The 13,374-nt window shown below is 56.7% G+C and overlaps 1 protein-coding gene across 6 annotated transcripts in view; it reads left to right on the top strand.

The window, feature by feature from the left end:
- LOC123950712 (melanophilin-like) overlaps window positions 1-13,374 on the top strand; it is a 52,791-nt gene that overhangs the window by 20,171 nt on the left and 19,246 nt on the right. For 4 of the 6 annotated variants that reach the window (XM_046019000.1, XM_046019001.1, XM_046019003.1 and 1 more), the window contains exons 3-9: window positions 1,302-1,523; window positions 1,671-1,783; window positions 2,939-2,977; window positions 4,793-4,896; window positions 6,872-6,988; window positions 8,069-8,264; window positions 10,609-10,754. In XM_046019000.1, the coding sequence (XP_045874956.1) occupies window positions 1,302-1,523; window positions 1,671-1,783; window positions 2,939-2,977; window positions 4,793-4,896; window positions 6,872-6,988; window positions 8,069-8,264; window positions 10,609-10,754 (937 nt within the window). The remainder of the gene's footprint in view (window positions 1-1,301; window positions 1,524-1,670; window positions 1,784-2,938; window positions 2,978-4,792; window positions 4,897-6,871; window positions 6,989-8,068; window positions 8,265-10,608; window positions 10,755-13,374) is intronic. The other 2 variants (XM_046019002.1, XM_046019006.1) reach the window with 1 other exon arrangement.

The following is a 13,374-nucleotide window of genomic DNA, read 5'->3' on the forward strand; positions in this document are numbered from 1 at the left end:
GAGTCTGTCTGATTTTGTCACTAAGAATGGATTAAGTAGATCCCTTTGAAAACTAAAAATACTGCATTTGGCAGACATTCTCTAAAATCCAGAACAGGCGGAATGTGTCCATGATGTGGAGGGGACATTTCCCAGTCGGTTCAGTTTGGTGAGCCCACCGGGAGGGTCTGGCGGGGGGCTGTGGTTTTCCCAGAACAGCCCAGTGCTGGATGTTCCCTGCACCAGACACCTCCCAGACGAGGCCACTACAGGCTTGCTGTGTGGGAACAAACTGGGGGGAGGGGGTGGGCAGCTCACCTATTGGAAGGGACCCCGAACTGTTTGCGAGGAGATACCTCCCGTCTTTGTCCCCAGGACTCTGTGTGGCCTCCTGGGGAGAGTGCCCAACCCCCACTTGCCTGGTGTCCTCCCCCCACACAGAGCCATTAGCTCAGGCCACAAGGCAGAGCAGGGCCTCAGAGAGAGGAGCACAGCCTTGCCCTTGTGATGAGCTTTATCTCTGCCATCTCTGTGGCAGTGCTGACCAGCCTGTGAACCGCCTGGACTTTTCTCTCTTCTCTAACAACTGGACTGGGCAACAGATTGGAGTTGGAAATAACCTGTGGCCAGACCAGTGCACCCCCGGGACCCCACCTGGCCCTGGCCCTGCTGGGCTCCCCAGAGCCACCAACTTCACCCCGCTCTGAGGAACATTGGACCCCCCGGTGCTAGGGACTGCCAGGCCCACCCTCATCCGGTGAAGCGGGGTGCTGGAGCACAGACTCTGAGCTCTGGGCTGCGCATCAGCAAAGCTCCGGGCTCCGTCTCCAAGCTGGGGTTCTGGACCTCTGTCCCTCCTCTCTCCGTTATGGGTTATGTGAGTTGGTGAGGACAAGTGGTGGCAACTGTTCCAGCCTGTGATTCTGAGCCCTGATGGGTCGTGGCCCTTTAGCACTGAAAGTCACGGACAGGCAGCCTGAAAGAATGTGCGATTGTGAAGAGGCACGGGAATGTTTAAAGCAACTTCATTTCTATAAAAATAGAGTAGTTTCAATTCCAATACCCTAACTGCACATGTTTGACCCCAACTTGCTGGCCTTCCACCCCCCGCCCCCGCCCCCCCGGGAGAGAACAGGAGCGTGGAGCTGACCCTGCAGACCGTGAGGGCTGCCTGGGCGTGCCTTACCTGTTTTCTGTATATGAGAAAGTTCTGCGTGTTTGTGTGTGTGTGTTCTTGCACACCCATGCATGCAAGCATTTAAAACCTATTGCAAAGCAAGGCGGGTGTCTCATAGGTTTCTTCTTTCTGATATTTTCCCAAGGGGGTTGAAGGGCCGGATTAAGAAGGAGAGCTCCCAGAGGGAGCTGCTTGCTGACACAGTGCACCTGAATGAGACCCACTGTGCCCGCTGCCTGCAGCCCTACCGGCTCCTTGCGACCCCCAGAAGACAGTGCCTGGACTGCCGCCTCTTCACCTGCCAGGACTGCGGCCATGCTCACCCGGAGGAGCAGGGCTGGCTTTGCGACCCCTGCCACCTGGCCAGGTGAGTCACGGCCTGGCATCGGAGGGACCCTGTGGGTGCCAGGGCCCAACGGGTTCCCTGGGGGTGGGGGGGCTGGCTGAAGAAGGGCGGGCATGGACGCATGCCTCCCGGTTCCGTGTCTCAGGCCTGAGCCCCGTGTCTCTGCAGGGTCGTGAAGATTGGCTCTCTGGAGTGGTACCACCAGCACCTGAGAGCCCGCTTCAAGCGCTTCGGGAGTGCCAAAGTGATCCGTTCCCTGTGCGGACGGCTGCAGGGGGGAGGTGAGAAGCGCATCCTTCCCCAGGCTCGCTCTTTGTTCCCATGCGTGTTTCAGGTTTCAGGACCAAGCAGATCCTTTGCAATGGGTGTGTGCCCCTGTCAGGCTCTCTCAGGTGTTTTGTACGAGGTTGTCTGCTTTCTGTGGCCCCCTGGGAAGTCCTGCATGCTGTCGACACCCAAACTGCTTGAAATCCTACTTTCCAAGGCTTCCTAGCAGGTTGAGAACTCATAGCTAAGGTCTCGAACTCAGTGACTAGCTGAGTAACCAGGCGCTGGTTAATAGAACATGTTCTCCAGGCCCTTCCTCCCTGGGTGTCTGATTTGGGGCTTGGATCTTCTCTTTTCCACAAATATTCCCTGTACATCTGATGGGCCGGGGGGTCTTCTTGCAGCTGGAGGAAGTCTGGCCCCCGCCACAGGACTCAAGGGTGAGAACCCCAGGGAGCAGGGCAGAAAGCCACACTGCAAAGTGTTTGGGAAACTCGACCCCAAAGGCGGCCCTGTTCACAGAGGCCACGTTGGAACCCCTGAAGATCTAGTATCGCTCTGGGAGGTGCCGATTCCTGGGACCGGGCCAGCTCAGGAATCTGTGTCCTGTGAAAGGTTGGGATTGTGAAGCCCAGCCGCGGGTCCGGAGCTCCTGGAGCCAACACCAATCCGCACCTGCAGATTTCAGAGTTGTCACCACTGAGGGCCACAAGGTGGCGCTATGGGACAACAGGAACCCCCACTCTCCGCTGCTCCCACCTGGCCCCAGAGTCCTGGGTCCTTGGGATGATTCCTAGGCTGGATTCTCCCCAGGGGGCACCTGGGAGCACAGTTCACTGAGTCACAGAAGGTGCTGGGAAGGAAAGTTGTGTGTGTGTTTTCAAGTGGTCAAACTGAAAAATTAGAAATGATTGAAGTTACTATTCTGAAGCCTGGCCGGCCAGGGCCGAACGCAAACTGGTCAGCTAAGGTGGGGAGTGGGGTGCAGGAGGTTCTCCCGGTGAACCTGCAGAGCAACCGGGGCATTTCCCAAGGCTCCCACAGCAGGACGGGCGGATGCTGCCGGAGACGGCCGTCCCAGGGCCGGGAAGGAAATGAGATGAAACCGTAGCTCAATCACACAGTCTCGGGGGATGTCTTTCTTCCCAGCCCCTTTCCTTTGGTTCCAGGTTTATCTGACAGAGCGCGAGGCTCGCCTGACATCCACAGTAAGTCCTCGGAGCTCGTAGCGCTCGTGATTTTTCCCTCCTCCCTGTGAGAGCGGCTGAGAACTGTCTTCCGTGTCAGGATCAGGGACCATCCTTCGGCCTTGCTCAAACCCTTGTCCCAAGTGGAGAGAGAGAGATGTAAGGAGTTGGCGACCAAAAGGGGCGCAGAGGTCCTGTTCCTATTCAGTCCTGGGGGCAGCTCCATGCTCATGGGCCACACACGCACCCACACACACATGCACACACAGAGACACACGCGTGTGCCCCAGGCCTCCGGGAGCCATGCCCACATTCCCTCCATGCAGGCAGAGCTCAGCTCAGTGTCTTCTGTCTGGTGGTTTGGGGTAAGTCTTCTCAAGATTCACAGTCTAGAGAATGAAAATAATCAGCCTGTCCGCCCGCTGCACCGTCCAAGTGTGGGCACCCGCTGCACGGGGCGCTCTCAAGTACAGTAAATGCCCGGCTCATTCACACTCAAGACCACCCCTAACCCAAAAGCACAGGGAGTGAAGGCTGGGGAGTGTGCAGGGGCAGCACGTGTGGGCCCGGCCCGCATTGAGGGAAAGCCGACGATCCACGCTCTAAAACCCCAGAGCTCGTTTCCTGGACCCCTCTGAAGACCTAAACGAGAACAGGGGCCAGGTCAGTGTGAGTGGGGACGCAGAGGGAAGTGGCTGTGACAGGGCTGCCCGGGTGCTCAGGTGAGGCAGGGGGCCTGGAAGGTGGAGGAGGGGCGGTGCCCTGGGGCTGAGGCTCACCTCCTTCCAAGCTGTGTCTGCAGACTGCAGATAAACTCATGAAATGACTGTTTGAGAAAACGTGATTTTGCTCACGGCCTCCTTCACCCACCACAAGGCCAGGGATGTGGATTACCCGAGAAGGAGTCCCTGAATGGAGGACCAAGGCCCATTGGCATGATCCCTGACAAAACTGAGGCAGAGTAGTATTTTCTTCTGGGGTTCAGACCAAGTCTAACTGATGTTTGGATAGGTCTTTGGAAGGCCAGCAGGTGGTTTTGCCTGGATGTGTCATGGTGGTGGATAGATGGACACATTTGTGCAGAATGCATGAATGAGTGGATGGATGGATAGTTGGATGGAAAGTGGATGAATGGGTAGGTGGGTGGATGGATGGAGAATGAATGAATGGGTGGTGGATGGATGGATGGAGAATGGATGAATGGGTGATGGGTGAATGGAGAATGGATGAATGGGTGGTGGGTGGATGGATGGAGAATGGATGAATGGGTGGTGGGTGGGTGGATGGAGAATGGATGAATGGGTGGTGGGTGGATGGATGGAGAATGGATGAATGGGTGATGGGTGAATGGAGAATGGATGAATGGGTGGTGGGTGGATGGATGGAGAATGGATGAATGGGTGGTGGGTGGGTGGATGGAGAATGGATGAATGGGTGGTGGGTGGATGGATGGAGAATGGATGAATGGGTGATGGGTGAATGGAGAATGGATGAATGGGTGGTGGGTGGATGGATGGAGAATGGATGAATGGGTGGTAGGTGGGGGATGGAGAATGGATGAATGGGTGGTGGGTAGGTGTATGGAGAATGGATGAATGGGTGGGTGGATGGATGAGTTGTAGGTAAGCAGGTGGGTGGGCAGATAGATGGGTGAGTGAATGGGTTGTAAATGGTCGGGTTGGTTGGATAGACTGGTAGGTGAGTGGATGGGAGTGGGTAGATGGGTGGTGGGTGGGCGGTTGGATGGATGAATGGGTAGGTGGATAGGTGAGCGGAGATGAATGGTTGGCCCCCAGTCTCTCTCCCTGGGTTGAGTCATGAGTGCATCTGTTGCAGGTGGGCCTGAGGCAAGCGCTGGCGAGGGAAGTGGAGATAGTGAGCAGACCGATGAGGATGGGGAACTGGACACAGCGGCCCAGGCCCAGCCCATTGGCAGCAAAGTAAGTCTTCCCTGGTCACCCCCACCACTCCCCCAGCTGGAGCCTAGGGTTCTGATGTCCTAAAAACCTCAGTGTTCTCCTTGACTCTACTGGTTACATAGATTGAGCACAGAAACCCTACCTCCCTCGTCGTGCCCGGAGAGTCTCTGAGATACCGAGCACCAAACGGGATCATGCCTTCAGCACATGGTCTTGTTAGGTCCATTATTAAACGAAATGAGACTGAGACAAAGTGAAAGTTATTTAAAGCTTTATTTTATGATAAGTATTAGAAGTTAGACTGATTGGTCAGGGGAACGAGACTGAGACAAAGTGAAAGTTACGCAAAACTCTATTCTATGCCAAGCATTAGAAGTCAGAATGACCGGCCAGGGCCGTCTCTGAAGAGAGCAACCACCCCCAGCTTACAGGTTCAAGAATTGACTGACTGACTGGTCGGGGCTGCCTCCAATGAGGGCAACCCCTCCCCGTCTTACAGACTACCTTTTATAGAGCAAAAGTCTGGCCACACATAGGTGGCCAATGAGATTGTAGTCATGTTAGGTCACACGCAGGTGGCCAATTGAATTACAATTTACCCTATGGTAGCTGTTTGACCTAACCTATTACTCTGGTCAGAACTGGTGCTCAAGGTTGGCGCCCAAACAGCAGGGTTTACATTCTTTGGTGGTTAGAGAAAAAGTATGTGTGTTTCTTACTGATTGGATGTCTCCACCTGGCCCGACTTGTCCTTGTATTCTGAGCTCTGTTATTAAGAACTAGCTGACCATATTTTACTGGTTTCCCAGACTTGCTTCTAAGGAAGTTTCTCTGGGGGGCGGGGGGGCAGGGTCAGTTTAAGTTTTACTGCACAAACAACAAAATGGCTTTTAACCAAGATGGAGTCACTCTGGCTAAATAGGTCCTTACAGTCTCACCATAAGAAACCCCAAAGCAAACTATGGGGCAGACAGAGCCCGTGGAAAGCCCATCTCACCTGTCCGGTCTGGGTTCTGGGGGCACGCTTTGAGGTTGTGAGGGCAGGCAGGGGTCCCAGAGGGCACCCTGCTGTCTTCCCAGGTGGCTTTGGTATCTTTCAGCGAAGTGAACCTCTTTGACTCCCCTCTGAACATTTTACTTTTTTTACAGCCAGCCACGAGCCTTGCTTTTATGTTCATTTCCATCTTCACTTATTTTGTAATGTGTTTTTGGTGACAGACAAGCGGAGTACACCCGGGGTTTCTGGAGATTAGAGGGGGGAATGACAGAAGGGAGCAGTTTGGTGGGGGGGGGAGACAAGGAGTTTAGTTGGAGACACCGGGAGGAGGCCAGGATCCATGACATTCGGCTCTGGCCAGGTCTGGCCAGTCTACAGGGAGAAAATTGTAGACGTGCCACTCAGGGAGCTTAAATACTAGCCAGTGTCTGGAATATTCCCTATATGATGCCGTTAAAGGATCAAGATTAGCATGAGGCAGGATTTCAGTAGATGGGTGCTGTTCATCTGGACAACATGGAGCTGTCCCCCGCCACCCACAGGGGGTGCCCCTCACCTGCCTGAACCATCCATCCCCACCTCTGGGACCTCACAGGGGGTGCCCCTCCCCTGCCTGAACCGTCCGTCCCCCAACCTCTCAAGGGAGAGAAGCATCTGTGAGCCTCAGAGGAGCCTGCCTGTGCTCCCTGGCCCCATCCCGAGGCTGCCCCGCTCCGGCGTCTGTGTCCTCAGCACATCAGAACAGCCTTGGGCCCCTTGGGTCCAGCAGGTGTTTCCTTCCGTTCCTCTGAGAGAGGCTGAAGAGGCAGACCTCGCAGGGGTTTCCGAGGGGGGAGCCCTCTAGGCCCCTTAGTGCTGCCTGGAGCTTCTTCAGGTTTGTGTCTAGGTGGGTGAAGGTGCCCCTGGGGGCGCCCGCCCTGCCCAGGGCAGAGGGGGTCCCGGGTCCTTGTCATCCAGCTGACCCCGACTCTGCTCCTCTTGCCCATGTCTGCACCTAAGAAAAAGCGTCTCTCCCTTCACGACTTGGACTTTGAGGCCGACTCCGATGACTCAACTTGGTCTGGCAGTCACCCCCCAGATTCGTCCCCAGTCCCAGCAGCCACGGACAGCCTGCAGGTCAGTGGGCTCTCATTTCTGCCCCCGTCCTTCCCAGGATAACCTGAGCGACAGGTGCTCGGGCCCCAGGTGGGGGATGGCACTCTGGGAAGGAGTCCGATGGCCATAGCAGGCCTGATGGGCCTGATGGACTGGGGTGGGGGGGAGGGAGTTGGGGTGCTGAGAATCTGGGATCCCACAGGATCCAGAAGCTTCACACCCCCCATCTTTGCAGAGATAGGGCTGGCCCTTGGGAAAGTGGAGTGAAGGAGGGGAACCAAGGCTTGTCAGGGGAGCGGGCCAGAGGAATGCTGTCTGTCCTGGACTCAGGGCCTGATAGGTGCCTGGGCATCCGTCCGGCAGTTCCAGGCCAGAGCTGGGTGGGGCTGTGTCTGCCTGGGCTGATCCGCAGACTGCTTCAGGGGAGAAGACAGCAGGGCAGCAAGCTGGCACCCCAGAGGTCTTTGGACCACAAGTCCCGCTCCAGCTGTAAGACCAGCCCCTGTGGCCTCGGCTTCCTGCGGTCTCCGGGCCCTGAGGACCTCTTCCTCCCTGCCCCCTCAAGCTGGAAAGGAGCTGGGGCATGTGGCTTCCAGATACCCTCAGCACCTTGTGTCCTTGGGGGCAAGGGCACAACAGAGAGAAGCCTCTGCCGGCCGAGGAAGGGTAGAGGAGGGGGGGCTGCAGCCGAGGGGCCCCCCAGGGTCCTGCCATGCTCCCGCCCACCTTTCTGGGAGTATTAGGTTGTACACAGTTAGAGCAACACACCCCCCCAACCCAGAAAATAACTCCCCCACCCGCCTCCTCGGGGCCTCGGGCTCTAGGGGGGTCGGAGCCCTGAGCTATCAGATGTGTTCCCTTGTACAGTGAGTGGCCCAGAGTCTCGAGAGCCCCCCAGCCTTCCATGGACACATGGTACAGAGTAGGCAGTAAACGGTTCTCCGCAGGATTTCTGCAAATAAAGGGACCTGGGTTGCAAGGGGCCAGAACAGGGAGTGCCTAGCATTTGCTCCCGTGAGGTCTGGAAACCCTCAGACAGGGATGGAAAGACCCACATACCAGGGAGCTGCCCTTCCTAGTAAAACCTCACGCACCCTTCAGGTCCCGTGTGCTCAAACCTTCACGGATGAACCCCATGCCAAGGATGCCTCCCCAGAGGCCATGGTTGCCCCTGGATGCCACCCCTGTCCAGAAGAGCAGACGGACAGCCTCTTCCCTGCTGGACAGGACATCCTCACTGAGCTCTGCATCCCTGGAGAGTCCCACAGGACAGCCCCGGGGATTGCTGCTACAGCTGGTAGGTCCCTTGATGGGCTCTGCGTTGGGGAGGGGGTCAGCGGAAAACCCACCCTGATTTGTGCAGACACGCCGGCTGATTGATAGCAACCCCTTCCTTCACTGCCTTGTCTGGCATGTCTGGTCCTGGTAGACACCACCTCCCCACCCACTTCCCCCCACCCCCAGGCTGGGCACTGCCATCCTGACACTCAGAAGTCCCAGCATCAACACCTCAGCTGGTCACATAGCTCGCTATCAGCTGTAGGGAGGGTACTGAGCTGGCTTGGGGGTAGGGACAGGCAGGTGTCCCTGAAATGGTTAGGATCACTGGTCACTTGGACTATCCATCCTGACCAAAAGACAGGTCAGGTCCAAGCCTGCGGACTGACACTGCACCTGGGGATGGACAGTACTCTTGGGGATGGATGGCGCATTTGGAATAGATGGTGCACTTGGGGACAGATGGCGCACTTGGGGATGGATGGTACATTTGGGGACGGATGGTGCACTTGAGGATGGATGGTACATTTGGGGACAGATGGCGCACTTGGGGACAGACGGTGCACTTGGGAATGGATGGTACATTTGGGGACGGATGGTGCACTCAGGACGACCGTGCACTTGGGAATGGATGGTATACTTGGGAATGGATAGTAGTACACTTGGAGGAGGACGGTACTCTTGGGGATGGACGGTGCACTTGAGAATGGACGGTACTCTTGGGGACAGATGGTGCACTTGGGACAGACGGTGCACTTGGGGACGGACAATGCAGGTCCCGTTTGGGCACTGCTTCCCCCTGGTCCACCGCCAGCTCCCAGCTACGAGTCGCGAGGTCTGCAAGTGCTAAGAACTAGACTTGCTTAGTTTAATGTTGTTGTCAGACAGCGCGCTTCATAATGAAATCTGAGTTGCTGTCTTTTCCTGTACCCTGTGGGAGTGTGGGTTCAGGAGTTCAGACACCCTACTGATGCAGGAGCAGATGAGATCACAGAGGCAGCCCGGCCCTCCCCCTAATGAGCCCCCACGTGGCCGCTGCGTGGGGCCAGCTGCCGGGAAATGTGGTTAAGACACCTCCTGCCAGGAAATCAGTCCCCTTTCCATTTTTCCTTTTCATTATATTATAGAGAACATAATCTCATCGTCCACAGGCCGATTAGGGTGCTGGAGGCATTTGGGGAGGAACATGGGGCTTAACTTCCTCCTGAACAGTGAATAAATGAATCTGCATTGAACAGGTCATAGGATAGGGGTGGACGGGGACGTCACAGACTCCCTACCCCCCACCATGATCCCGTCCCATGGTGAGGACACAGACGGTGGCAGGTGGAGAGGGAGAAGCCGAGGGAGACCATGTTTCTGACCAACCAGCAGCTTTCACTTCATCCCTGGAACGGGGAGCATCTCAGGGACGCAGGGGCATCGTCTGAAGCTGGGAGGAATGTGGCAAGCCGCTTGATCCACCAGCTTAGCCACTGTGACTCAGTTTCTCCTCCCTGTGAAGAGGGCTCGTGCCTGGCATGCGGCACCATTGTAGCCACTGAACAAGATTGTAGTGTCACAAACGTATCGACTTAAAACAGCGCATCTCCACCCTGTCTGTATGGGCAGGAGTCCGGGCACTGCCAGACTGGGACCCCAGCATGCGGTCTCCCAGACTGAAACCAGCGGGGCACGAGGTTGCAGTCTCGCTGGGGCTCGGGGCCCTCTCCCAAGCTCGTTCACCTCTTGGCAGGACTCACCGAGCCAGTGGGGCCTGGTGCATGTGGAGGACAGGAGCGGCCATGCACAGTAACTCCCACGCGGCCAGCCCTGGCCGCCTCTCCCTCTGACTCCACCTCCCAGGGAGGGGCCTGGAGCCCTGGGGAGGGACTTTCTGGTGAGGCTGTGGGGACAGTAAGGTCCCCCCAATCTGGAGCACAGGATGAGCATTTCCGGACACGCTGGAGGTGACCTGTGCCCACACACAGATGTGAGAAACAGCCCTCAGGGACCAGCGTGGACAGACTTTCCAGAGCCCCCACCACTCACGGACGCTCCCTGGGCCCCACATCAGCCACGCTCCAGGCACACAGTTTCGCGTGGTGGAATTTGGTGTACGGTGGTCACCTGGCCAACGTGGTCTCTGCTCTCTGGCCTCACTGAGAGTTCCGGGCAGGGTCCTGTTTCCTGAAGGTCCCGTGTGAGGGCTTGCGATCTGCTCCACTCTGACCTTGATCTAAGGTTCTCTGCTCCCTCGTCTTGGGGGGCTGAAACCACGTCTTCGGTTTCTGTCATCGCTCGTTTTTCTTTACTGGGAAGAGCATGTGCACAGGCTTCCAGTTTTTTGCTCTGGATAATTCGATCCCACTCTCACTCCAAAGGGAGGAGCCTCATCAGGAGTGAGCAGCTCCCCTCCCAGTATCTGGCCGACATGGACACCTCCGAGGATGATGGCGAGAGCCCCGGGGCTCCCCGAGTCGCCTCCCCCCCATGCAGACAAGGAGGCCACGCCCCGTCCCAGAGCCCGGTAAGGCGGCTGCGAACCTTTCCTCCTGCTGCTGCTTTGGGTGGAGACTTTTTAACCTTCATGCGAAGTTGCGTTGGAGAAATCAAAGCTTTCAGTGCGTTCAAGCTGCACGTTTGCCCAGGCCTGCGTAGCAGAGATGTGCGAGCAGTATCGTCCAAATGTCCCCTGTCCTGTTGGCATGAAATCCACATAACGTAGAATTCACCGTCCTGAAGTGGACGTTCACTGCACTCAGTGCGTTCACAACCTTGTGCAGCCGTCCCCTTTGTCGGTCCCAAAACGTCACCGCCCCAGAGGGAAGCCGATCCCACGAGCCGTCACTCCCCGTCCCCTCCCTGCAGCTGTGGCGGCCGCTGGCCTGCTTCCCATCTCCCGGCTTCACCCGCCGTGGGCATTGAACCCAGACGGGAGCATTCGCCGCGGGACATGCGTGCCTGGCTTCCTGCACGCGGAGTCACGGTTTCAGGATCTGTCCGTACTGTGGCCTGTGTCACTGCTTGGTTCCTCTGGAGGCAGATACTTAGCTCACACCCCATCAAGCATTCCGTCATTTACAAAGAGGAGCAAATACTCTATCACGGTATGCCTTTAGTAGACGTTCCACAGGTTTTAAGAAAATTTAACTTAGCATACAAAACACCTGCTAAATGAGTGAGACTCACTCGCGTTGTAGACTCTGATTTATGACGTAAATCACAAGATTCCTCTGAGTACCCCGAGTTCCCTTCCCTGAATTTAAACCATGGTCCCGCTTACAGACAGCAGAGTCAGATCTGAGCAAGTACGTTTTATTGGGGGAAAGGCCACCACACTTTATACAAGGACAGCCTGACCACAGGCTGATGCAGACTCATGGAGACCCTGGCAAGGCCCAAGTCCTACAGAGGAGATCATGGGATTGGGGCCTTTTGTTAGTGAGCAGCCATAGGCAGGAAACCAAGAGGAGAGCCCTGCTCTGGATGGAGAATCCCGGAGGCAGCTCAGCCATGGCTGGTCTCGGGTGTTCAGGAGCCAGGACTTACCCAGGCTCTATTATGTGGCTCAGAGCTCCTTCTGGGACCCCCCCCCCCTCCGTCAGGAGACTTGAGGGGTGGGAGGTGCCCCTGGGGGTTCTCCTTTCAGGGGACCCAGGGCTCCAGGGATGGAGCTCAGGCTGTCAGGTGGAAGGAATGACTGATGTTGAGCGTGTTCAGAAAAGGCGGAAAGCAGCTGGGACCCGTGCAGCTGTGCTTGGTCCCCTTCTAGACACAGGTGGGAGGGGCCGGAGCTGGGAGGGGTAGCTCCGCAGGGAGCTAGGGCCTTCCCCAGCCCCTTAGCCTTTTGCGCACTCTGACAGCCCAGGAGGAGCTTCCTCTGGCACAGCCCCAGCCCACACAGCGCCCTAAAACTCCTGGCTGTCACTCCACCAGCACCATCCATGGCCCTCGGTGACCAGTGGCGCTGCCTAGTGGGACCCGGGCTTTGCCGAACCCTCTGTCCCCAGCAGCAGAGGTGCCTGCACGGGGCGGGACCCCCACGGGGCGGGTGGGGTGCCAGCCCCTCCCCCATCTCCGCTGAGGCAGGAAAGGTGAGAGGCTCTTCCAACCTTGATCCTCTGTCCGAGCCTCGGGAAATGGGATCTGCCGAAAACAAGCAGCAGACTTGTAGAAGGAGCTCTTCTTCACATGGCTTTTGAGAAATTGGTGTTATGTTTTTTGTTTTAAAATTGGGCTAATGTCAGCAGAACAGAAATGTGAAGTCTGTCCCTCTCCAGAGTCCGTGCCCTGAGCACAGCTGACTCTCTTTCCTGGTGCGCTACCCAGAAGCTTCCTACAGCCATGGGCTAGAGGGTCTCTGTGCCCACCCTCTACCTCTGGAAGAAGGGCTCTCTCCCTCTGCCCTGAGCACAGCAAGGTGTGAAAGGCCCTGAGAAGTTCTGCAGTGAAAGCCGTCCACCATTCTCCACCCAAAGTGGCTCACACTTCTTGGGGCCTAGACCCTCTTTTACGGAAGAGTGAGGAAAACACTACACAGGAAAGTAACCTTTGATCAGACCAGGGGTCAGCCCCCAGCAGGGCTGGGGGATGGTGGTGGAGGGGCGGTGAGGCCAAGGCAGGGACCTCCCTGTGTGACAAAGCCACCCCCAATCAGATGACAAGGTGATAAAGACTAGAACTGTCTATTTTCAGTAAGTTTTTAATTTAACAACTATAGTAACTTTCAGTAAAACACACTCCCTGACATCTAACCAGCCCTCCTGGTACCTGCCATCCTTCCTTCCTCCTTGAATGATTCCCTATTTCATGCTGAGAGCTTGTCTCCAACTCCACCTCCCTCAGCCTCTCCCAGAGCACGTGTCCCACACATCTTTGTGTAAAGGCCAAGTGGGCAGCGGGCCGGGTACCCCGGGGAAAACCCAGGGCAGACCATTCCAGGGATCCCTGCAAGGGGCTGTGGGTCCTGTCACCCCTCAGCTCTTATCTCTCCTCCAGCCCCAGATGAGAACAAGAACCCCAGTTCCTTGTCTTGGGGTGCTTTTCTTTTTCACTCTGGAAGTGACATTTGACAGCGACTGTGTCAGGCACCGGTGGGTCACCCTCTTCTTCTCGGTGAGGTAGGGGGTCTTCCATGCCGGCCGCAT

The sequence above is a fragment of the Meles meles genome, chromosome 9 (assembly GCF_922984935.1).
Source record: "Meles meles chromosome 9, mMelMel3.1 paternal haplotype, whole genome shotgun sequence".
NCBI lineage: Eukaryota > Metazoa > Chordata > Mammalia > Carnivora > Mustelidae > Meles > Meles meles.